Source organism: Eumetopias jubatus, unplaced genomic scaffold, assembly GCF_037043125.1.
Source record: "Eumetopias jubatus isolate StellerSeaLion01/CBP00866 unplaced genomic scaffold, mEumJub1_p1.0 scaffold_4, whole genome shotgun sequence".
NCBI classification, from domain to species: Eukaryota; Metazoa; Chordata; class Mammalia; order Carnivora; family Otariidae; genus Eumetopias; species Eumetopias jubatus.
Genome location: NW_028274810.1, coordinates 133,879,818 through 133,905,857, shown reverse-complemented (window position 1 = coordinate 133,905,857; position 26,040 = coordinate 133,879,818). Strand labels below are relative to the sequence as shown.

Below are 26,040 nucleotides of genomic sequence, written 5' to 3'. Positions count from 1 at the left end.
GTGTGTACCAGAGGTTGTTTGGGGAGGGGATGGAAGGCTGTGACCATGGCTATAAAAGATAACATGAGGGATCCTTGTGATGAACTGTACTGTGTCTTTACCATGTGGTGGTCATACACATCTACATGGAACTAAATAAATATATACACACAGATATATGTAAAATTCATAAAATTTAAATAAGATTGATAGATTGTATCAAAATCAATTTTCTGGTTGGGATATTGTGCTACAGTTATGCAAGAAGTTGTCATTGCAGGAAACTGGGTGAAGAGTATATAGGATCTCTTTATTATTTCTTACAACTGCATATAAAAGTGTCCAAAAATAAAAAGTTAAAAAATCATTAGAGAAGAGGAGAGTAGTATGAGACCATAGGAAAGTAACTGTTCTTCTGTATACAGTATATGACACATTTAATAATAGTTAACTCCAATTATTCAGGTTAATGGAACAAAATATTATTTTGAATTGCCATAAAGTAGATTTACCCTAAAGCATATGGCAATTAAGTATCAAGACAAAGAAGCTATTAAAATTTCCATTTAAGCTATTATTAAACTACAATCATAAATGTAGGATTCAGCACTTGTATAAATTATTTTTTAAGTTGCATATTAAACTAATGACACAAATTGCTGGATTACAGACACATAACTGGTATTCACTCATTCATTCACTTACTAACCTAATATATTCCAAGCATTGTGCTAGGTTCTAGGAATACAAAGAAGAAATGAGCAGACACAAATAGAACTGAACAAACTTCAAATTATTTTGCATATTGGTGGTACTAATAAAGAGATTCTATTATAAACATCCTGAGTGGGTAGGTAGTTACATAGATACATAGGTAGAGATAGATAGATGATAGAGAGATAGATAGAGAGATAGATAGAGAGATATAGATAGATAGATAGATAGATAGATAGATAGATAGATGATAGATAGATAGATGATAGATAGATGATAGATAGATAGATAGATTCATAATATATCAATCTGTTAATCTGTCTAGTAAACTTGTTATAGCTCAATACACATACACAACCAAAAATCAGTACTACACACAGTAATGTTCTGATTCTCAATGTTGTATGGGAATCAAAAGGAACATATCAATTAAAAAAACAAAAAAAAAAAAAAGAAAAAGGATATTGGTGGGATGTTAAGCCTGACACTGAATGAAAAGCAGTAACTCTGTTAAGTGTCCGACTCTTGATCTCAGCTCAGGTCCTGATCTTAGGGTCATGAGTTCAAGCCCTGTGTTGGGCTCTATGCCCAACATGGAATGTATTTAAAAAGAAAAAAAAGAAAGAAGATAAAAAAGGACATGTTAAAAAAAAGGGGCGCACATGGTGGCTCAGGCAGTTTAGCGTCCAACTCTTGGTTTTGGCTCAGGTAATGATCTCAGGGTTCTGAGATCGAGCCCCCTGTCGGACTCTGAGCTCAGCACCGCGTCTGTTTGAGATTCTTTCTGAATATTAAATCTACCTTCATAGGAGCTCCTTTTTGGAACAGTTGTTTTTGGTTGTTAATAACAAACCCATATTAGAGAATACTGAGGGAATGGGGTAGGGACTTGGTTCCAATATCCAAGTGAATTTGTTCTGTAATACCCATGTGTCCCTTAGCAGAGCATCTATAATGCATCACAGACTCTGGACAATTTTGATTTTGCAATACTGATAGAGATTTTTGTGAAGTATTTTTGTAATAAACTGAGTCATTAATGTTTTCTTGAATTGCTCTGGGATGGTTTTCACCCAAACTAAACTGATATATGTATGGGTTTTATAATATATTAGTGGGGAGTGATGTTCCTCATACGAGATTCACATTTAAGATGCTTTTATTGGAAAGAAGTGACATAAATATGAAATGTGCTCTACTTTCAAAGTGGAAAATAACAATGACATGAATTTATAAGAAAACTTCATTATTTTTTGCTCTTGAGGCTTCCCAAGCACTGGAGTCTGTTTCTGCAAAAAGCTTGAAGCCTCAAATGAACATTCTCAAAAATAAAGATGAATGTATAACAATGTTAGAAAAGTATATTGAAATAAAATCAGTAAATATAATCATGTCTTAGATGAATTTGAGGGAAAAAAAGATGTTTTTGCTCTTTTAAAGATTTACTGTGCTTAAAGTGAAACCAAGTCGTTAAAATAAGATGACTTCGATATGACAACTAATATGCAGTATGTGAAAATATGCATTTGCCTTTGGGTCTGCTCAACTTGAAAAAGAGAGGTGGTGGACACATATTGTTCCTTTTTCTCTCAATTAATAAATTAGGTTAAGATTTTAAAGCACAATAGAAGATGATGGGGCTTAAGGAAAGATGGGAGATATTTTTTTTTCCTCTTGGAATTGAGTTCTAAAAGCATTTAGTTAAATACACACAGGAACAATTATTTGGTGTGAACACTGTTGTCCTATTTTCTTTATTTATGCAAAGTTTGATCTCCATACTGACTATACTCTGTGTTTGTGGGCAGACAAAATTATAATTTTAGAATCAATCATTCTTGTTTTATGTATTGAATAGAAGCTATAGCCACTGGAGAAAATAAATAACCACTTAAGGAGCCATACTATATCTCCTTGGGAATTAGGAGTGAAATGATCTCACATACTTAGGATAGTTAAAATAGCACTTATACAATGCTAGAACTTAATAAGGTATTAGTCACAAATATAAAAATAGATTGACAATTTTTATTTGATATTAATTTTTCACTTTTTGGAACATAAAATTCTCAGAATTTATCATTCTTATTTGCTTTTTCTTTTTGTTTTATAAATTTTATGTAGATGCTTGATTCTCTTTTAAATTCTTTAAATTTAATTGCTGAAATGAAAATCTGTACTTGTTCTACATTGGAGTCTATCATTCATTCCTTATTTTTTTCTAACATAAGTATGTAAACAGAAATTCCAACAAAGATAAAGGGTTTTAACAACCTGGTGTCTCACCTGTAATGATATTATGAAACGAACACTCTGGAAATGGCATATAATAGGCTATTTATATATATGGTATAACATCCAAATATAGTTTGGATTTAACTTACAAAACTTTATTAAATTGACAATAAATGATAACTGCCCTTCCTTGTGCCCCCAAAAAGGACTGGCCATTTATATTTCAGTTATTCTAGCATTTGATTCATCAAGTGGCTACTGTAAATTGTGCTCCTTACACTAGCTGACTATTCCACAGAAATGATAATGGTCACAGGGAAAAAGTATGTAACTAGAGCATGGGAATAGTTAATATTGTTAATACATAATATTTTTGGACACTATCTTTCAAATCCTGTGTTATGAGTTATTTTTCATTTGATTGAGAAAAAGTCTAGGTACTACTATTATCCATATTTTTCCAATGAGAAAATTTAGGCTTATAAGGGATAAGAAACCTGCCCAACATCACACAGTTATTTAGGGCAGTTAAAATGGGAATGTAGACATGAGAACCTACCCAAAGGACATTTCTTAAATAAAAATGATAGAGACTTTGAAATAAAAAATGCTTAACTTGTAAACTACATTATAAATCTTGAAAGATATTACTTAAAATGAAATTTCTAAAATATGTTATTAAACTTTAAGTGTCATTTTAAAATCAAAAGAGCAATTATCTGCCTATCATTCTGATGGAGCAGTCCAAAAGACTACCCATTTACAACACTTGACTTTAAATCTAATTAATTAATGTATTACTAAAAACAACTTCACAGCTGTCAACATATCTGTCTCATCCACAGGTATATATTGTGTCAAACTAAATAAAGTCTGTGTATCTAAGAAAGAGATACAGTTAAACATGAAGAACAATTAATTTAGGAGGGATTCCAATAAAAAATGATAATAATGATTGGTGTCTCTATTGAGAGCATATATTGTCCAAAGCACTAGGCTAAAGGCTAAGTTTATACTCTTAAGCTAAAACAAATCCTTATGTAGTATTATTATCATGTCTATTTTTAAGTGGGTAAACTGAGCCTCAGTGATTGCTTGCTCTTCGCAGAGGCGGGATTTGAATTCAAGAAAAAACAGAGTTTTAACCACTATACTATATTGTCTCAGTACAATCCTATGCCATTACCAAATAAAACAAAACAAAGTTATGTCCTACTAAGGGGACTTTTACAGTTGTTTACTGCTAAAAGAATTAGATCTAGTTTTAAATGGAAAAGCAGAAATATTGAACAGCTTATAATTCTTTATTGCTACACAACAAAATTTCTTGCTACTAATATTTCACCATGAAGGGGAGCGAAAAAGACAGACTCTAAGTTCTTTTCATAGGTATTATTAAGAACAATAGAAATACAATCTAGCCATATATATGGTAAATTTAGCCATATACGAGCCAGATGATTTTCTTTAATTATAAGACTAAGGACATTCCACTCCAATTGTTTTTTTCATTCTCTCTCTTCTTCTCATCCTCTTTTGCCTGATTTCTTCCCTTATGGTTCACTGAGAGCGTAGAAGCAATAAGACAGGCATACCCTCATTTTAGCACTACCAAATCTATCAGCCCGCTGGTGTCTGCACCTATATTCTCTACCTCCCCAGCTGTTGGAATGGAGAAGGTGTTTTTGCTCTACATACGCTGAACACTAGTTCTTGTGCTGCTGGTATTAAACTCTGTCTCTCAAGGACTTTATTCCTAAATATTCCTTATCTCTTCTGAATTACCAGTTCCTCCTTCCTCAATGGTCCATTCTCAGTAGCATGCAGACATAATGTATATCTTCCATCTTAAACAAACAAGCAAAACTCTCATTACATCTCCATCCTCTTCCAATTATTTTCCCCATTTCTCTCCTTTTTTGTTAAAAGATTTTATTTATTTATTTGACAGAGAGAGACACAGCGAGAGAGGGAACACAAGCAGGGGGAGTGGGAGAGGAAGAAGCAGGCTTCCCATGTAGCGGGCAGCCCAATGTGGGGTTCGATCCCAGGATCCTGGGATCCTAAGGCAGATGCTTAACGACTGAGCCACCCAGGTGCACCTCTCTCCTTTCTTTAATAGGAAACCTATTAAGCAGCTCTCTTGAGGGAGATATATGTACAATTATTTCCAGTTTCATCATCAGCCTTGTATCTGATATATTTACTAAACTGCTCTTGTTAAATCTAGCTGCCAGATCCAGTGGTAACTTCTGTACCTTCTTTATTCAGAAACTTCTCAGCAACATGTGCCACAACTGATCATTCATTCCTTCCTTCTTCAAGCACTTTTATTGGCCTCCCAGTCCTCAGACTCTGCTAGTTTTCTTTTTGGCTTATTTGTTGTTCCTTTTACAGTATCATCTCTTATTTCTATCTTTTTAACCTATTGACTGAGGGCTAGAACACTCCAGGGATTAGTGCTTAATATTATGCTCCCTTTTTCATACAATTTTCTTCAGGATAACTTCATCTGACCCCATGGTTTTAAATACTCTTTTTAGGTTATGCCTCCCAAATTTATATATTCAGTCTTGATGTCTCTCCTGAGCTCCAGACCATGCTATTCAACTGCCTATTTAGCTCCTTTACCTGGATATCTAATAGACCCTTCAACTTACCATGTCCAAAATATCCACAAAATTATAAAATTTTTTAATTTTCAAATTTTTTTGGAAAGAAAACTATTAAAAAATCTATTAAAATTTCACCTTTGTATATAATTTTTCCTATGTTATTAATGTCAATAAAATCAAATAAAAGTTCCGTTTGGAAATTAAAAATTTCTCAAACTTCTAATTTATAAAGCATCCAGATATGAATACTTCTGTTAGAAATAAATTCACCATAAAAGTTAACAATCAGACATAAGAAATAAATTGAACATCAGCGAAAATATGAAGTCTTATAATTTTTACTCTTTTTAAGACAATTATCATATGGTTTCACTTATTTGTGGAACATAAGGAATAGCAGGGAGGACATTAGGAGAAGGAAGGGAAAAATGAAGGGGGGAACATCGGAGGGAGAGACGAACCAGGAGAGACTATGGACTCTGAGAAACAAACTGAGGGTTCTAGAGGGGAGGGGGTGGGGGGATGGGTTAGCCTGGTGATGGGTATTAAGGAGGGCACGTACTGCGTGGAGCACTGGGTCTTACACAAAAACAATGAATCATGCATCACTACATCAAAAACTAATCAAGTACTGTATGGTGACTAACATAACATAATAAAAAAAAAGTTAAAAAATAAAAAATAATAAATTTTTACTCTTTTTAAGCTAGTGACTTTACCTTGCATGGTAACATTTGATACCACTAAGTAGTACAGCATACGACTGAGTTCTCAACATTGTTACAACTCATCAGTGCTATAAATATACTTCTGACTTCTCATCTTATGTTTTCTTTAATCTAAATGAGAGTGTAATTTAATTAGAAATATGCACTTTACCTAATACATATTTAACAATCCTAACTAGTGCATATATAGATTTCAAGTACAATATGGATGATAGCTTGAAATATGATTCAGAGATAATGTCTGAATGACTATTTTAGTGACCTTCGGCAAATTAATGTACCAGTTTTCTTATTGCATTGTTTTCTAAAACAGGGAATAAATACACTAAAATACTCATAAGTTCCAGTGTGTGCTTTCTATTCAGAAAATTGACTCTTTGGTATAAACTTGTTTATCACAAGACCTTTCAAAAAAGAAAAACTTAGGATTTCATACAGTTGACTAAGTAGTATTATTGTAAACAGGAGAGACTTAGATTCTAGTCTCTCCTATGGTAAAAAAGGACATTGATCATATTGAACTTATTCCCTGAATTTTAGCTGCCTCATTTGTAAAACTGGCATAGTAATATTTTACCTGCCTGATTTAGTATCAGATAGAATCTTAAAGTTCTATTCCAACAACTGTTATATAATCCTATAAAAATATCAATTCTGAAATGAATCGCTAAAAACCAGTGGTTTTGTATGTTTTTGCAATATCAGGAAACTTTGGCAAGGTCATAGTCCAAATTTGGTATTCACAAGGCCTTACATTCATTCCCCTCTTCCAGTTTCATTGCCTTATACTTTTGTATTGACTGAGAAACGGCTCTATATTTTCAACTTCACTATTCATAAGGAAATCAAGTTGGGTAATGGGAATATTTAACTTGGAAGGAAATTCCATCCAGAGTCAAATCAATCAGAAAATATTTGAAATGCAGATGGTAGCCTAGAGGTGGATTTCACCCTGGAGTATTTTGCCCTTGATTGAGCTCTTGCTTTGTACAAGATCCATCAATTTTATAAAGAATGTTCAACATCATTACTAGGCCTACACTCTGCCAGCTACTCAGTATGTGGCTATCTTTAGAATTTCATTATGTTTCTAAGGATACACCTAATGATATGGCAAGTCAGGTTAAAGTAGATGGCAGCATGACAGAGACATTCCCATCAACCCAGGAGGGAAACAAAGCTGCTAATGCATGGGATGAAAAAGGAACCTCAAAACTAGTGTTGTAATATACTTCTAAGAATATAGATATTTATTTTAAAAAGACATATTCAATTATTTCACCAGATAATTGTTGTGCACCCACAATGATCCAGGTATTATGCTTGATATTGGAGATATATTTTAATGAGACAACACCTCCCTACCTTCATTGTGGCTTATGCTCCAATATGAGGGCAAAAATGGGAATAAAATTACTGATACAATTTTTGTGAAATCATAAGCCATGTTAGGTTGATGACCCAAAGTTACCTATACAGGAAATTGATTTTATATCTAAAAATTATAAAAGATTATACAAAAGTGAAATTGAATTCCAATATTAAGGTATCACTAGAAATAATAAGCAAAAAAAGAAAAATCATATAAATATGGTTTTACATTATTTTTAACTGCCAGTATGTAGTATCAGTGCACTTTTGTTATACATTATTAAAAGATTTCCTATTCAAGCAAATTCATTTAACATTTGCTGAGTACTAAGTACCAGGTGCAGTGCCAGTTTCTAGGGATACAAATGTTAATATGATAACATCCTTGCTCTTCAAAGGAACATAATCTAAGAGGGACAGCAGATGTGTACACAGCTTTAATATAATAAAATGGGTATTAAAATCAGGTGACTTTTTATTCAAACTGAAAATTCTGGGAATGAAATAAGAAGTTAAAATTAATTTGTATAATTAAAAATATGTATCGACTAACAAAATTGGTATTATAGTGATGAACATTTCAAAGTAGTTATCCATACAAAAACTGTTTTTAAAATAATTTCTAAAAAAATGCCATATGTCTGTGCACAAAGAAACACACTCTTTATCTGAATTATCTAAACATTAAAAATAATGTAATCAAAATAATCATTTGTGGTACATATGCACATTTTTAATTGGTTTCTTACCCGTTATTTAGTGCCTTTTACTCTTTTTTTCTAAAGAATATATTCTTATTTTTATTAATATTCTTAAAAGATATTTTTATTTTTATTTATTTATTTTTAAAGATTTTATTTAGAGAGACACAGCGAGAGAGGGAACACAAGCAGGGGGAGTGGGAGAGGGAGAAGCAGGCTTCCCGCAGAGCAGGGAGCCCGATGCGGGGCTCCATCTCAGGACCCTCATGACCTGAACCGAAGGCAGACACTTAACAACTGAGCCACCCAGGCATCCCAATATTGTTAAAGATATTTTTAATACATTTAAAGTTACTGGCTTGTTCAACTGATGTCTCTTTATAGATATCTGGTAGGCTGAGATATCTGGTAAGCTTAGGGCTAAATTTTAAAATGGAGGAAAGTTTCAATTTGATTATTTTTCATACAGCAATGTGCATATATTTCACCTCAAACATTATCACAGGTACTGGATTTTATTTCTTTTCAGATACTTTTCTTTGACGAAGATTTTTACAATAAATACTTATTTTCTTAAATTATCTTTTTTTTTTTTTTTTTTTAAGTAGGCTCCACACCCAGATTGGAGCCCAATGCGGGGCTTGAAATCACAACTCTGAGATCAAGACCTGAGCTCAGATAAAGAATCGGTCACTTAACCAACTGAACCACTCAAGTGCCCCTTAAATTATGACTTTTTAAATATTCACTTACAAGCTGTAAGATTGTGGGTTTTTTCAATTTTATTCCATTCCAGCATGAAATGTAAATGTAATACAATTAAAAAATAAGACATTTCAAATTTCAAATAAGATAGTGTTTGAGCTTTCACAATTTTATAAAAATAATATTTAAATGTCTTCCTGATGCTAAACATTGTTGTTGATAATTGTAATTCACTAAAAACTTCAAAACTGAAGATTTTTACCACTCCAATAACTGAATACTTTGACTAAAGATTTTCAACTGATTTAATGAAAACCACATTTAAAGGTTTCATTTTCAAAAAATTTCAACATGGTAGTAGAACATTTTGGTGGATTTTGCAAAAGAGTGCATCAGAGATGCAAATCTTTCAAAGTCTGAATGACAATGAGCAGCAAAAAGAGAAAATGGTACATACTCAAGTTTACTTATTCATTTTTGAATCAGCATTCCTCTGTCACACACACACATGAATGTAATTCAATTATTTCACTGTATATAAATATATCTGTAAATTTTAACATTTTTATTGTGATAAGTAGCATTTGCTTGGTCACAGTTATGAATTATATGTACACCACAACCAATTCTAAGTATATTTCTATTCCCTAATTTTATGAGAGCTTTGTTTTTATCATGAGGCTATTTATCATCAAAATTTGTATTTGTATTTTTATCACAAAACAAATAACTATATTTAATATTAAAATTTTAAAATGTGAACTTTTACTTAAAAAATATTTAAAAGAAAATTGTCTGCTTAAAGTTAAAAAAAATTACTGTGGTATTAAGATATATAGAAGTGAAATAAATGAAAACAATAGCCCAAAGGACTGAAGGAGAAATGGAAATACAGTATTGTGAGGTTCTTATATGAGAAGTGGTATAATAGAATTTGATGATAGATCTTGCTAAGTTAAAAACGCATGTTATAACTATTAGAGCAGGTACAAAAAAGGTATAACTAATACATTAAGAAAGTGAAATTAAGAAGAAAAATCCCATTTTAAAATTATATCAAAAGGAATGAAATACCTTGGAATAAATTTAACCAAGGAGGCAAAAGATCTGTTTTTTGAAAACTACAACACATTAAGAAAAGAGATCGAAAAAGACACAAATAAATAGAAAGATATTCCTGCTCATGGATTGGAAGAATTAATATTGTTGAAATGTTCATGCTACCCAAAGTAATCTACAAATTCAATGTAATGCCTCTCAAAATTCCAATCGCATTTTTCACAGAAATAGAACAAATAATCCTAAAATTTGCAAGGAACCACAAAAGGCCCTGCATAGAAGAGCAATATTGAGAAAGAACGAAGCTAGAGCCATCACGCTTCCTAACTTCAAACTCTATTACAAAGCTAACATAATTAAAACAGTGTGTTATTGTCATAAAAATAGACACAAAGATCAATGGAACAGAATAGAGAACTCATAAATAAGCCTATACATATATGGTCAATTGATTTACAGCAAAGTAGCCAAGAATATACCATGGGGAAAAGACAGACTGTTCAATAAATGTGTTGGAAAAATTAGACAGCCAAAAGCAAGAGAATGAAACTATCTTACATTATACACAGAAATTAACACAAAGTGGATTAAAGACTTGAATGTAAGACCTGAAGTCATAAAACTCCTAGAAGAAAACAGGCACTAAGCAACTTGACATAGGTCTTGGTGATATTTTTAAAAATCTGACACCAAAAGTAAAAGAAACAAAAGCAAAAATAAACAAGTGGGACTGTATCAAATTAAAGAGCTTCTGCACTGCAAAGGAAACCATCAACAAAATGAAAGGCAATGTACTAAATGGGAGAAAATATTTACAAATCATATATCTGATAAAGGGCTAATACCCAAAATAAAGAACTCATCATATAACTCAGCAAAAAATGACTAAAAAAAAAAAAACAAAACAAAACAGAAAACAATCTAATTAAAAAATGGGCAGAAGATCTGAACAGACATTTTTCCAGAGAAGATGTACAGGTGGCTAACATGTACAGGAAAAGATGCTCAACATCATTAATCATCAGGGGAATGCAAATTGTAATCACAATGAAATATCATTTCACATCTCTTAGAATGGTTATAATCAAAAAGACTAGAAACTATAAGGGTTCTCAAGGATGTAGTGAAAAGGTAATCTTTGTGCACTGTTGGTGGAAATGTAAATTTGTGTAGCCACTATGAAAAACAGTATGGAGATTCCTCAAAAAATTAAAAATAGAATTTCTATATGATCCAGCATTTCCACTTCTGGGTATTTATCTGAAGAAAATGAAAACACTAACTCAAAACTATATATAGTTCATTGCAACACTATTTACAATAGCCAAGATATGCAAACAACCTAAGGGTCTGTTGTTAAATGAATGGATAAAGAAATTGTGGTGTGTGTATATATACACACACACAATAGAATATTATTCAACTATAAAAAAGGTATAAAAAAAGAATGAAACTTTGCCATTTGGGATAACAAAGATGGACCCTGAGGACATTATACTATGTGAAATAAGTCAGAGAAAGACAGATAACATATGATTTTTCTAATATGTGGAATCTAACAAAAAAATTTTAAAAATAGAAAAAAAAAAGCTTATAGATACAGAGAACCAACAGGTGGTTGGCAGAGGCAGGGGGTAGGGGAGGTGGAGAAATGGGTGAAAGGGTTCAAAAATTTAAAAAAGTTAATAGAGGAGAAAAATATGATAATTGCAAAAAGGAACAATGAACAGGTGGATCCAATAAAATGAGAGTAATATGGTAGACAAAGTAAACCATATGAAAAATTTACATTAAATGTAAATGTCTAATAATTTAAAAGACTGTATATAAAAAGTAGAGATTTTCAGACTGTATAAAGAACTGAGACTCACATGTGCTATCTACTAAAAACATACTTTAAATATACAGACAAACCAAGTTAAAAGGATGCTAAATAGTACACCAGTGTTATACTAATCATAAGATATTTAATATGAGACAAAGAAAATTTCAAGACATGGTAGGTTATCAGTGAGAGACATCTTTCTTAGTAATGAAAAGGTCAGCTCATTAAGAAGACATAGCACCTAAAATGTTATGTACCTAATAACATATCTTCATCATACACAAAGCAAAAATATGTCAGGACAGAATAAGTAGACACATCCACAACTGCACCCGGGCATTCAACACTTCCTTTCATTAGTTGATAAACAAAAGTACACAGAAAACCAGTAATGATATAGAACACTTCAAACAGAACACTATCTATTAAAGAGGGCACATTCTGCGTGGAGCACTGGGTGTTATGCACAAACAATGAATCATGGAACACTACATCAAAAACTAATGATGTAATGTATGGTGATTAACATAACAATAAAAAATAAAAAATAAATAAAATAAAATATAGCTTCCATGGGAGCCCAGGAGCAGGGCCCACAAACATTAAAAGTTGAAAATTTCCTTTAACACAACATTGGTAGCATTTGGAAAAGCAAATTTGAACAGTGAGATAAATTTACTTGCCAGATCGCAAACTTTTAAGTAATAAAGCAAATTTACATTTAAAAACAAACAGAACACTATCAACCACTACATCTAATTGGTATTTACAAAACACTCTATCAAATATGGCAAGTGCACATTCTTTGCAAATGCACACAGTATTTTGGAAAACCATATGCTGGACCATAAAACAAGTCTAAGTAAATTTAAAATTATTAAAATGTTAAAATTTTAACCAAATTTGTAATACTAGACGTTTTTTCTTTGACACAGTGAACTTTCAAAGACAACACTTTCATTTCATGAAGTGGACGTAAACAAAACTTTTACTGGAGTTAAAATATTTGAGGCGATTGATGTTACTGATTCTCTAAAGCAATAATGTTACTTATATAAAGTTGAACTTATTGAGCTATTTGTGAAGTTCTTCTTCAATGGAAGCTGGCATATTAATTTTCATATGCATGAGGAAGAAAATTTAGAATACAAAGTAATGAAATTAGTTTAGTAGAGTTTTCATTTGCTCTAAATGAAACGTCATGTTTTTAAGCGGATCTATGTCTTCTGGTTTTCACATGGTCAGTTGACACTGCTATGGTGTCCATGTATGTTAATATACATTATGTGCAAGTTGCATTTTCATAATCAATTTTATTTTTAATTGAGATGTTATTGGGCTTTTTGATGATTAACATACCGACATTATGAGCAATGTGTACATAATCCTTAACATATAAGTACTAAAAATCTAAAAACTATGTAGTTAATTTAAACAGCTATTCAAATGATCTATTATCTGAAAATGTTTGGAGAATTTGTTCATAAAACCAGAATACCACATATCGATATCTTGAAATAACACACTCTTTAGCTCTAAATTCCCAACATTTCATGTTTTAATATCATACACGCTACATTCTCAACCAAAATATCCCATCTGTCATATAAGGTTAATACGTTAGTAGAAAACACAGACCCATTACTACAAATGATGTCATGGTGCTAGGGAGCACTTTCATGTAGGAAACAATTGCACTAAGAACAGGGCTATAGAAGACAGGTATTTTAAAATAACCAAGACTTATTTAATACATCAGGTACTTTAAAATGATGAAGTTGGAGTTAATATATGGTCATGGCTTCAAATGACCATTTAATTATATTTTATATTTTAGAATATAAAATTGCCCCTCCACCTCCTGTATAATGTTAACATGATACATGAGGCAACAAAGTCTCACGTAATTCAGTATTATATTACTTTTGGTTGCACAGAAAAATAATCAATCAACATATGATTTCCTCTGTAAAACATTTTTACCACTTACCTAAACATGTTTTACTGAAAGGGGATTATGTGGGACTCTCTGCTTCTTCTAAAAATATGTTTCTGGATGTACTAAAATACTTTGATTTACAAATACTAATAAAAATATTCTAGATTCTTTCCTGCTATCTTTTGGGGACCCAGTTTCAACTTTTTTTTTAAAGATTTTATTTATTTATTTGACAGAGAGAGACATAGCAAGAAAGGGAACATAAGCAGGGGGAGTGGGAGAGGGAGAAGCAGCCTTCCCCTGAGCAGGGAGCCCGATGTGGGGCTCGATCCCAGGACCCTGGGACCATGACCTGAGCCGAAGGCAGACGCTTAACGATTGAGCCACCCATGCGCCCCAGTTTCAACTTTTTCAAAGATAAGTTTGTCTTACATCTTTGGGCATCTCTGCTTAGGCTCTTCTTGACAGCATCCTTTGGCTGAACTGAACTGCCTTTTGAATGGTGAAATCAGCTTTCTTAAGAAATGAATATTCAGTACATACATTTTCATTAAACATGTACTTTTTACAATCTCACTGCTGCCCTAAATGTCTACTGCAATAAAATTTTAAAAAATAATTATTTTTTAAATTAATTTTATTTTATTATGTTATGTTAGTCACCATATATTACATCATTTGTTTTTGATGTAGTGTTCCATGATTCATTGTTTGTGTATAATACCAGTGCTCCATGCAATACATGCTCTCCTTAATACCCATCACAGGGCTAACCCATCCCCCCATCCCTCTCCCCTCTAAAACCCTCAGTTTGTTTCTCAGAGTCCATAGTCTCTCATGGATCATCTCCCCCTCCAATTTCCCCCCCTTCATTTTTCCCTTCCCACTATCTTTTTTTTTTAACGTATAATGTATTATTTGTTTCAGAGGTACAGATCTGTGATTCATCAGTCTTACACAATAAAAAATTATTTCTAGGGCGCCTGGGTGGCTCAGTTGGTTAAGCGATTGCCTTCGGCTCAGGTCATGATCCTGGAGTCCCGGGATCGAGTACCACATCGGGCTCCCTGCTCAGCAGGGAGTCTGCTTCTCCCTCTGACCCTCTTCTCTCTCTCAAATAAATAAATAAAATCTTAAAAAAAAAATTATTTCTAGATAAAATAAATAGTTGTGAATTGACCCCAAAAAATAAATAACAAAAATACTCATAACAAGAACATCAGACTATATACTTCAGCTTTCCAGCACATCTCCTGAGCCTCTACTTCGTGCATATTTCAAGAACAATTTTTCCTGCTAATCCTGCCAATTCATGTCCTGACAGCTTTATGTATCTTTCAAACCACAGCAAGACTATGACATAACTTGCTGTTATACAAAACAGCTTGCAGGGAAATAGCATCAAATGCTTCTCCTAGAGGAAGAAAAGGGGGGTATGTCGGAGGGGGAGGCGAACCATGAGAGATGGTGGACTCTGAAAAGCAAGCTGAGCGTTCTAGAGGGGAGGGGGGTGGGGGGATGGGTTGGCCTGGTGATGGGTATTGGGGAGGGCACGTTCTGCATGGAGCACTGGGTGTTGTGAACAAACAATGAATCATGGAACACTGTACCAAAAACTAATGATGTAATATATGGTGATTAACATAACAATAAAAATTAAAAAAAAAAATGCTTCTCCTACTACCTACCAAGATCAGAATGAGTTAGATGTTCATATCTAGAATATTTTATTTATCTACAAGTGTCCTATAAATTCTCCTTGAAAGGGAAATATGAATTACCTGGCATATGGAAAAAATTAGAAAATGGAGATGGGTTATCAGTATTTGTTTTTCAAATTTAATCATGCATAATCATTACTCTGAGCCCTGTAAACATATCTCACCCATGGCTAGATGAGATCAAATACAAAACAGAGGTCTAATAAATATACCTTGGGTATTTTAGCAGAATACTAGTCTATTACTGTAAAATACTGGCCAAATAATGACACTTTGCTAAAAAAAAAAATAGAAAATACAGATCCAAGTGCCAAACCAGTCAGGATGCTAGGACAACATGCATAAACTGGGATTGTCCTGGGCACACTTGACCAATATTGCAATTCTAATACACTTTGCACCTAGTACCAGAGCAGTACAGATGTGGAAGTGACTAATTCTGCCTAGGAGTTCATCAGTACCAGAAATAGCATTTGTCCTGGACCTTGGAAAAATGCCTAAGAATTTATAGATTTTTAATGTGGACCTATGTGTTTTAGGAATATGGAAGAGGAGGAGAAATGTGAAAGGACACTGTCCTCTCAGGACAGTGTAGTTAGATGACTGGATGTGTATAATGAGTAGTGAAGGATGACACTGGCAGGTAGTTTGGGTGCAAATCGTGGAGGCTTTAAATGTAATTCCAAAGTTTTGAACTTATGACTGTGTGCCCATTAAAAAAAAAATTGAAATGGAGGGGTGATGTCTGATTTGTATTTTAGAAACATCAGTCAGGTGGAGATGTGGAGAAAAGTCTGGCTGGAGGGATAATGAAGTGAGTGGCTAGTGGACTGTCACAGCAATGCAGGCAGTGATAATGAGGATGGGAACAAAGACGGGGGCACCATGCCATCTTTTGAGGCTGGGAGACATCAACCTCTCCTGGCCATTTCCTTGAGAATTTTCAACAGCATAAACTATGGGCCTTCGTATTCTGTATTACCTAGCGGGGGCAGATTCTTAAGAGAGAGCTCAGAGAGTGAAGAGCGTAGGAAATGCTCTGTCAAAAGCAACGATTCTGTGGGCAAATGACAGCATGATACCCCAAAGATGCCTTCCCTGTGAAACTAAAGTGGGATGAGAGAGGCAGATCACACACTGAAGCAGGGGATATAGAGACTGACTGCTGAGAACCGAGGACAGCACACAGGACAGCATGAGGTGGCCATGTTAGACTTAAGTAGCTCTGATTAAGCAAAAGTGCCTTGCAGACTACAACACCAAGAAGCAACGTGACATACTCTATAAAGAATGAACAGATAATGAAATGGAAGGCATGTGGCTGCCAACAGTGGCTTAATGATGATTATGAAGTTGGTATGTGACCTACATTTCAGTTAAATTCACTTGCACCAAATTCAGTGAAATACATTTCGTTGGTTGCATTTTTTTGCCAAAGGCTCTTCTGCTAGTATTGCCTGACTTGTTCCTCTTTTTAAAATTCATTATTTGACACTCACTAAACAACAGCTATTTGCTCAAAAGAGGACCAAGCATTGTGGAGGTGCGGGGGGAGGGGACAGAATACAATACAAGTCTGACTTAATTAAAATGATACATCTTAATTTGGCTATGACTGCCCTAGCTTATGCTTGTTTGCAGCTTAATTTTAAATAGTGTCTTCTTTCACTCCCAACAATCATCTTAGATTTGGACAATAAATTATATGATTGTCCTAAATAGAAAATTTGTTCTTTATGGACATTAGGGAGACAAAGGTACTCACAATACATTTGGGGAGCAAAGATCACATAATTAAAACATCTTCAGAACGGTGAATTAGAAACTATTCTCCTCTTTGGAAAAAAAATACAGCTAGTGCTTGGGGCATGGGCTGGAATATGTTTTAGAAAGTGAGGTCAGAAAATGTTTTTTTTTTTAATTTTTTTTAATGTTTTATTTATTTATTCATTCATGAGAGTCAGAGAGCTAGAGAGAGAGGCAGAGGCAGAGGGAAAAACAGGCTCCCTGCCTAGCAGGGAGCCCGATGCGGGGCTCGATCCCAGGACCCCGGGATCATGACCCGAGCCGAAGGCAGACGCTTAACCATCTGAGCCACCCAGGTGCCCCTGGAAAATGTTTTATAAAGAGAAGTCTTGTGCCAAGTCTGGAAGAATGAGCAAGAGTGAAGCAAAAGGAACAGAGAAACGCTTAAGGTGAAAAATGTTTACACAGAAAGTAGCACAGGGGGTGTGTGTGTGTGTGTGAGTGTGAGTGAGTGTATGGGCGTGTATTTATGAAACTAAGGAGATTTGCCTGCATGAAAGGGAAAATGCAATCGAGAAATAATTGGAGATAAATATGTTTAATAACTGGTCCCTAATAGACTCTCCTACAGTAAATGAACAAATGAATGAATGGGTAACATGATTCAAATTTATATAGGGGAGCAGACACCAGGTAAGCCACTGAAGTGACAAACTCTGCCCGGTAAGCCAAATTTCACCACCAGTAGCGGTTTATTGCCCTGTAGTTTGTTACCATTTTCTTCAAGATTGTTTACTTTGAAACTTAGATAACTTTACATAAAACTCCTTATTTCAAGTTCTATTTTAAAAGTAGCCTGTCTAGGGGCGTCTGGGTGGCTCAGTCGGTTAAGCGGCCAACTTCTGATTTCAGCTCAGGTCAAGATCTCAGGGTCCTGAGATGGAGCCCCTTGAGGTGTCTTGTAGCTCTGTGCTCAGCAGGGAGTCTGGTTAGGGATTCTCTCTCCTCTCCCCCTCCCCCACCCCTCTCAAATCAATCAATCAATCTTAAAATAAATAAATAAACAAATAAAAGTAGCCTGTCTTCCTATAGGGCAAGATGACTATAGTCAGAGGGGGCAACGGTCACGTCTAAATGGCCACGCATGCACTCCAGCTTTCCTTCATGCCTTGTCACTGCTTCGCTTGTGTAAGATGTGGTCCTTGGGAGCATAATCAGAAACACAAGCTGATTAAATTGTAGAACTTCATTGTAACTATTGATTTATACTAAAAGCTTTCTATTTTTTCTAGCATATTAATACATGTACCTAAATAATAATGATAGCATAATAATGGCAATAATTACCAAGCCTTTACTAGGCACCTGAAACTGCAAAAAGCTCCCTTCAGCCACATGTGGATCTGAGCCACAGCTCCAGGCATCTGTTCGTACTATGACCTGAAACAAATTAACACATTTTCTGAACCTCTCTGTATTTATGTGGGAAGTGGGGATGACCCAACATAAATCATATGGCTTTTGTGAGGATTAAATGAGATTATGTGTATAAAGCTCTTGACATGTTTTCTGGTACACCAAGAAAGATCTCATTCATGAAAAGAGTATTTTTGAATTTGAAATTTGGATACTTGGAAAGCCATGTAAAAATGAGTAATAGAAGATATCCAAACAAGTGACTAATTTTCATTGATTGATGCTTTTCAAAATATAATATATTCATCTTCAAAGTAATTTTATTTCAATGGGTAGGTTTTTAGTCTCAGATCACGAGTACAAATTTCTATGCATCTTAAAAGAATATTATGAAGACAGATTTATTAAAGTTCTGGTATGATGCATATTGTTTTTTTAAATGCCCTATAAGTACAATAAATATGAAAATGCATTACTAATTTAACTGACAAATCTGCATTAAAAATTCCTGGAAACATATATAAAACAGCCGGTATCTATTAAGCAGATGAACTTGGCCTTCACAATGCTAGCCTTACGCAATTTTTCACATGAGTATAGTCAAACTATAAACCCCGATAATCAGTTAAGTATAAAATATTATATATTACTCATTTAAGGTAAAGGAAAGGGGTAAAGGAAAGGGGAACTGTTAGTTGCCAAACAATAATTTGAAAGAACTGAAATTAAACAGCAATCTCTGACAAATTGTTCTTATCCTCATAAAAAGAAAAATAAGCAGGAAAAACTAGAAGATATAAATATGAAGAAAGGAAGCCATTTATGTTCACAAATTACATGGTAATTTCACTTTTCATTCTTTTTTCTTTTTCTCAAAATATAAAGTATAAATTTACAGACACTGGCTCTTCTGTACTGATTTACACCTCTCTCACACAATCTTGGCTTACACCATATAAAACAATTCACTCACGTTAGTCAATTATGTCAAACAACTCTGTTCCATGAACCAAAAGTCAGCCAAGTGGTTTAACTGTCTTAACCAGTTCTTTACTCAAAAGCAATATATTTTGTGGACAGTCATCTCAAAAGTTAATCTTTATGTTTTTTTTAACTTTTTTCCAAAGGATTTCAATTTTACATTTACTTATATTGTAATAACAGTTCACTGAGAACCAACTATATACTTGATACCAAATACTGCGCACACATGATCATGTTACATTCTAATAATGTATTTATGAGATAAGCATTATTATACCTATGTGAATTAGAAAATTCAGCCTCAGATGATGAGATCAGGTACCCAAACTCAGTAGTTAGTAAGGAGCCAGGACGTAAATTCAGGTACATTTCAGGAACACTGGTTTGTATGCTTTCCATAAGTGATCTTAGAAATTTGCATAGGTTTCTGTTAATAGGGTTTTTAAAGACTATAAAATTAGAAAATCCATTAGATAATTTTCTCAAAGAGGCAATGTATGTTGCAATAAAAGTAAAAATATAACAATTAAAATTTTAAAGTTTTTATTCATTTTCTCCATCTACTAAGCAAAAATCCCTTTTACAGAACAACATATATTTAGCCACTTAGCAGTGCTGTAGAAAGAAAGAAAGAAGAAAAAAAAATGTCGTGAACACTGGTAATTACTTACAGTGAATGACATTTCATTGTTATAGGAAGTCTTTAATTTAAAAGTAGATCTAAAACATTTGTCAAAGATATCTGGGAATATATAATTAAGATTTTTAAAAGAATAAAAACAAATTTAGTAAAAATATAGGATTGCTTTTTTTGTAATGGCAAGTATTAATTTTCTTCCTTATCTACAAAAATTTCATTTTGAAATATACAGTTTTATGGTAAATTGAGATTACAAGCTTTTGTAAACTAATTATTTCATTTGCTGAATTATTTTAACATCACTTGTACTTTCAAAAAATGGTTTGACAAGTAGAAGGTCTCAATGATTAATTGATTAATTCCAAGTTAATTATATTGCTTTTTTCCAAGTATATTTTACCTTAACTGAAGATGAATAGGAAGACTAGAAATAAGAATATTTAGGATCATTAAAATTTTAAAATTAAAGTTTTGGGCAATAAAGTTAAAATACTATTTCAATAGCATTCTTATTTTGCATTAAAGAAATAAAATAATAACTCACTTGAAAACTGAATTGCAAATCCAGATTTGCTGATATAAAAATCTGTGTCAAACTGGATGGTTACTATGTTGAGAGTGCTATGGATTCCTTCAGGAATAAGAGATCCACTAATTTCCTTTAGGAGCATCTCATTTTCTGGTGGACCATCCCAAACTCGGAGTATATCATGTGATGCTTCCGTATCAAAAGCAAGAAACTGTAGGCTGTGGGAGAACCACATATCTCTGTTTGATTATTTTAAACATGGATTCAGTTTTAAATAAAGAATATAATAAATATGCATCTTTGATTTATTAGATATTTCCTTTATTCTATCAGATAAAAAATGAATTATATAAACAGCATATCTAACCTTAATACATATTTCTCGAACAGTATAATTTATTTTTCTAGAATAGGATTAGAAGTACTATTATATCACGTTTGCAAATTACAGAAACTTCAGACATACATTCTTCTGTGTTCCTGAATTTTAACTGTAGCCACAGTAGGTGATACTTAGGGACCATGGAGTTCATACCAGGCACTGGCTGAGGATCTAGTACATGCCAGGCACTGTGCAAAATGCATTACATATATTTTCTTTGTTTAATTTTTATAATGACCCAATGAAGCAGGAAGGTATTTTATCTCAGTTCTATAAATGTGGCAAATGGAGTTGAGACAGATTAAATAAACTGCCCACAGGGTGGCAAAGTCATGAATTGAACTCAAGTGTTCTGACTCCATAGCATATATTTTTACCAATGTTTCAAGTTTGTTTGTTTTATCAGAATCAAAATGAAGTTCATCCCAGGAAAGCAAGAATTAGTTCATATTAAAAAATCAATCAATACATTTCATCACAATGATAGGTATAAGGAAAAAAAATTACATGAACATCTCAAGCTATACAGAAAAAGCATTTTCTAAAAAATTCAACATTACAATCACACCCAGTAATCTAAGAGTAAAAGGGAAGTTCCTTAATGTGAAATGAACAATTTCTACCCAACCCTACCCCCCCAAATACACAAAAACCAGAAATTTGCTTCATGTTAAGCCTGCTTTATATCTAATCTAGACAAAATTAGTGTTTGATATTTTTTGTGGCCAGTGCCAAAAATTAGAAATCCAATTATAGCAACACGCTCAAATCTCTCTTTACATATATCACATTCATGTTTGATATGTGAATAGTCATAGCTTTAAATTAGTGTTGCAATTTAATATCAAATATTGTTCTTTAATTAAAAAATTCCAGAATCCTGTTGAATTTAGTATTGTCAAGTTTACTAATCCTAATATTTAAATAATACGATGTGTGATCTATACTAAAGGAAAACAGGCTGAGAACTCATCTTATGTAGTCTATTTTGAGTTCTGCAAATTCCCTTGCAAAAGTTATACACTAGTTCACATTGAATAATTCACGGAGTGTCCCTTTCAGCATGTTATATGAAGTATAATACTTGTTTTCTATAACCACCTTCACCACCCAAAAGCCTGTCTGAAATTTCATTTATATGAAACATTGTTTTGAGAGTGATAACACACCAACTAGCTCAGATTTGTTGTGAGAGGAGGATTTATTTGTTCATTTATTAATCTGTTCCCAGCCATAACCATAAGAGTTAAACTAGGATTTAGAGAACGTGATAGCCTTGGAAACCTCACTGCTGTTGTTTTAGGAGGTGATGGTTCTCCCCTTATCAAAGGGTCGATAATGTGAAGAATTGTGAGCCACCTAACTAAACTCAGCAGGAAAGAGAAATCAAATATGGTTAAAGGAGCAGAGAACTGATGCTCCAGAGATATGCCTATAGCCAGGGGAGATGGAATATTACTGAATTCCCTTCCTTGTTTAATTCTTCCAAATGTTCGTGAGGCTGAACTTACAATAGTGACCCGCACAACTTTATATCCTTAGCAAAATGGTGGACTTAGCATCTTGAATCTTCAAGAATTGAAAGATTAAAGTCTCAAAGAAGAATAAAAATATTCTTAATATCTGTGGTCTATTATAACTACGAAAAGCTTCCCTCTAGGGGTTATATGAGCTACGATTGTGACCCATAAATCAATAAATCACGCTTCTGAATACTTTTCATACTTTAAACAGATGAAAACCACATCTTTCTTTGCCAAGGCTAAAAATACTGAAAAACCTTGATGCTTGATATTGTACAGTGAGGTTGTTCAGAAATTTCAGATTCCCCAGTAATTTTGAGAAAATGAAATCCATTTACCTGACAATGTTTCCTGGATCTACCTCAATCATCCACATGCAACGCAGATTATTGTCATATGGAAAGGGATAACCAGGAGATAAGATTCTTCCTGATGATTCTCCTTTAAAGCGACCTCCACATTCAGCTATAAAAAAATAGAAAACATTAAGTCATAATTGAATGCCAATCTTTGTAAAAACAATGGACGAATTTCTCAAAAATATGTATTTTTTCACCTTGAGGAAAACAAGACTTGATTATCCTTCCTCTTAAAACAATACATCTCTATATACTTTCTCAGATTAATGTTTTGATTGAAGCAAAAATATACTATACAATAAAACAAAGTCTCAAGTTAGATCACACAAATGATAATAAAATTAACCTAATTAGGGAATAAAAAAAGGACACACTCAGGAACTCTGATTTTAGGCATTCAAAGATTTTAAGATGTGTGGTTAAGTAATGATAATTTAAAAAGGGGAAACAGATGGCAAGTTGCTCACTGCACCTTGGTTGCGGTCTGAACAAATTCATCATCTTGCTACCCTGCCTCTGAGAAAAAATAATCTTTACTGCAGTCCCTCAGGCCGTCTAAATTTCATTGTCCTTTTATTCCCCTTTTAATCACTCTAAACTCTTTCCCTTTTAACCCCCCAAAAGTCAAAGTGGCATTTTTATTAGATTTCTCACTTCAGTAAAATCTAGTTTAGTTTTGATTTAATGGGTCAAAACTAAATTTTATAAATTTTACAAAACTCAAATTAAAAATGTTAAGTGTTGTCATATTATATATATATATATACATATATATATATATATATTAATCTTTTGGAGGATTTCCTCTCCATTCTGAAGCTATTTAATTCATTGAGATATCTATAGAGGTTTTACTTCCGTAAACAGATAATCTAGAAGGAGCGGTCTGTACTGGACATGAGAGAAACTAAGTGCTACTGTTAGTATATCATGCTACATCTCTAACCCTTGAAACAAGCATAACACTGTAACACATAATACATTTGAAAATTCTCCAGATTATTTCCTACCAAAAAACAAACAAACAAAAAAACCCAAAATCTCAAAACCAAAACATTTTACTTTGTGCTTAAATATTTGAAGGTACTTCTATATTTATTTTTCTTGTTCTCTGCACTATTTCCATCTTACAATCAATGGCTGAATTCTTGGGTTTTTTGTTTTTGTTGTTGTTTTGTTTTTATTATTGTAGCCAAGCCAGTCAATGACAAACTTTTAACATTTGGAAGAGACCTAATAGCAACTGAATGAAATGGTTCAAATGAGTAGGCTGTATTCATATAGGTAAAATTATTTCAAAGATTTTTACATATTGTATTTCACCACATTGTGATGCTTAGTTTTATGTGTCAACTTGGCTAGGCTATAGTATCCAGTTATTTAATCAAACACTAATGTAGATATTGACATGAAAGTATTTTATAGATGTGGTTAACGTCTATGATCAACTGAGTTTAAGGAAAAGAAGTTATCCTTTGATAATGTGGGTAGCTCTCATCTAGTCATTTAGAAGGCTGCAAGAGCAAAAACTGAATTTTCTAAGAAAAAATGAAATTCTTTGAAACTGCAGCATTGATGTCTGCCTGTTTCTAGCCTTTTGACTTTCCCTATGGATTTTGAACTTGTCAGCTCCCACAACTGCAGGAGTCAATTCCTTAAAATAAATAAATCTCTTAGATAGATGGATCTAGATTTAGATACTCTACTGATTCTATTTCACTGGAGAATGCTGACTAATATACTCATTTAGAGAGGACAAGCAACTTTATTTGTATTACAACATTAATTTAATTTACAATAACAAGGGGCGCCTGGGTGGCTCAGTAATTAAACGTCTGCCTTTGGCTCAGGTCATGATCCCAGGGTCCTGGGATCGAGCCTGGCATCAGGCTCCCTGCTCAGCGGGAAGCCTGCTTCTCCCTCTCCCACTCCCCCTGCTTGTGTTCCCTCTCGCTGTGTCTCTCTTTGTCAAATAAATAAAATCTTAAAAAAAATTTACAATAACAAGTTTGTTATTTTTAACATAAAAAGAAGATATCAGTATTTAAGATGTTGCCATCACTCATTTAGATTTTTTTTCTCGTTTTTTAACAAAAATTTTGTGGATAAGCTTGCACTATGTACCTATTTTAATTCATTTTACATCATTTCTTTATAATTTATCACTATTATGGCATACATATACTATGAGAACAGATTTGATATTCATTCCCCCAGACTAACTTTTAGTCAATTAAAGGTCAAACTGATGTTTTGTATACTGTGTTGTATCTTGAATTTAAACATAGATCTTTTTTCTCCATATTTCTTTTCTACAAATTTTACCTGGCATTTTGACTTCAAATGAGCCAGTGAGATATGCCATAGCGCTAGATAGAGTTCATATCCTAACAAGAGACTTATGTTTTCAGTATAAAAATGAAATAGTATTTAAAGAAGGTATATAGGTTAAATCCTTCTGGCTATGGTGTTTCAAAAAATTATTTGTTTGATCCATGTATAAGCTTCAGAAACATAATTACCTAGAAAGAATCCATATAACAGAAAAAGTTTCTTATTTGAGAGAGGCAAATATATAGCCATAATAGATATTTAAGTTTAGTGACCACAGAAAATTATGCTCTTAGGCCAGGTGGTAAAGCTATTAATTGTTGCCAGTAGAGAACAGCATCTAAAATAGAATTTCGTATTCTGTTATCATGGAAATCATCAGCATGACACATCATCCATCCAACTGTTTTCAGCTGTTATTCCTGATCATCCATCATTAAAAAGAAAAAAAAAAAGTTTACCCTTCTCATGAAATCCCGAGCAGTATCAAGTCACTAAGGTTTTTTTTCTTTTTTAATTAATTAATTTATTTTTTGGC

The 26,040-nt window shown here is 33.2% G+C and overlaps 1 protein-coding gene across 4 annotated transcripts in view; it reads right to left on the bottom strand.

The window, feature by feature from the left end:
- CSMD3 (CUB and Sushi multiple domains 3) overlaps window positions 1-26,040 on the bottom strand; it is a 1,163,243-nt gene that overhangs the window by 271,825 nt on the left and 865,378 nt on the right. For all 4 annotated transcript variants that reach the window (XM_028122520.1, XM_088023099.1, XM_028122521.1 and 1 more), the window contains 2 exons: window positions 23,151-23,277; window positions 20,923-21,125 (listed from right to left, as the gene is read on the bottom strand). In XM_028122520.1, the coding sequence (XP_027978321.1) occupies window positions 20,923-21,125; window positions 23,151-23,277 (330 nt within the window). The remainder of the gene's footprint in view (window positions 1-20,922; window positions 21,126-23,150; window positions 23,278-26,040) is intronic.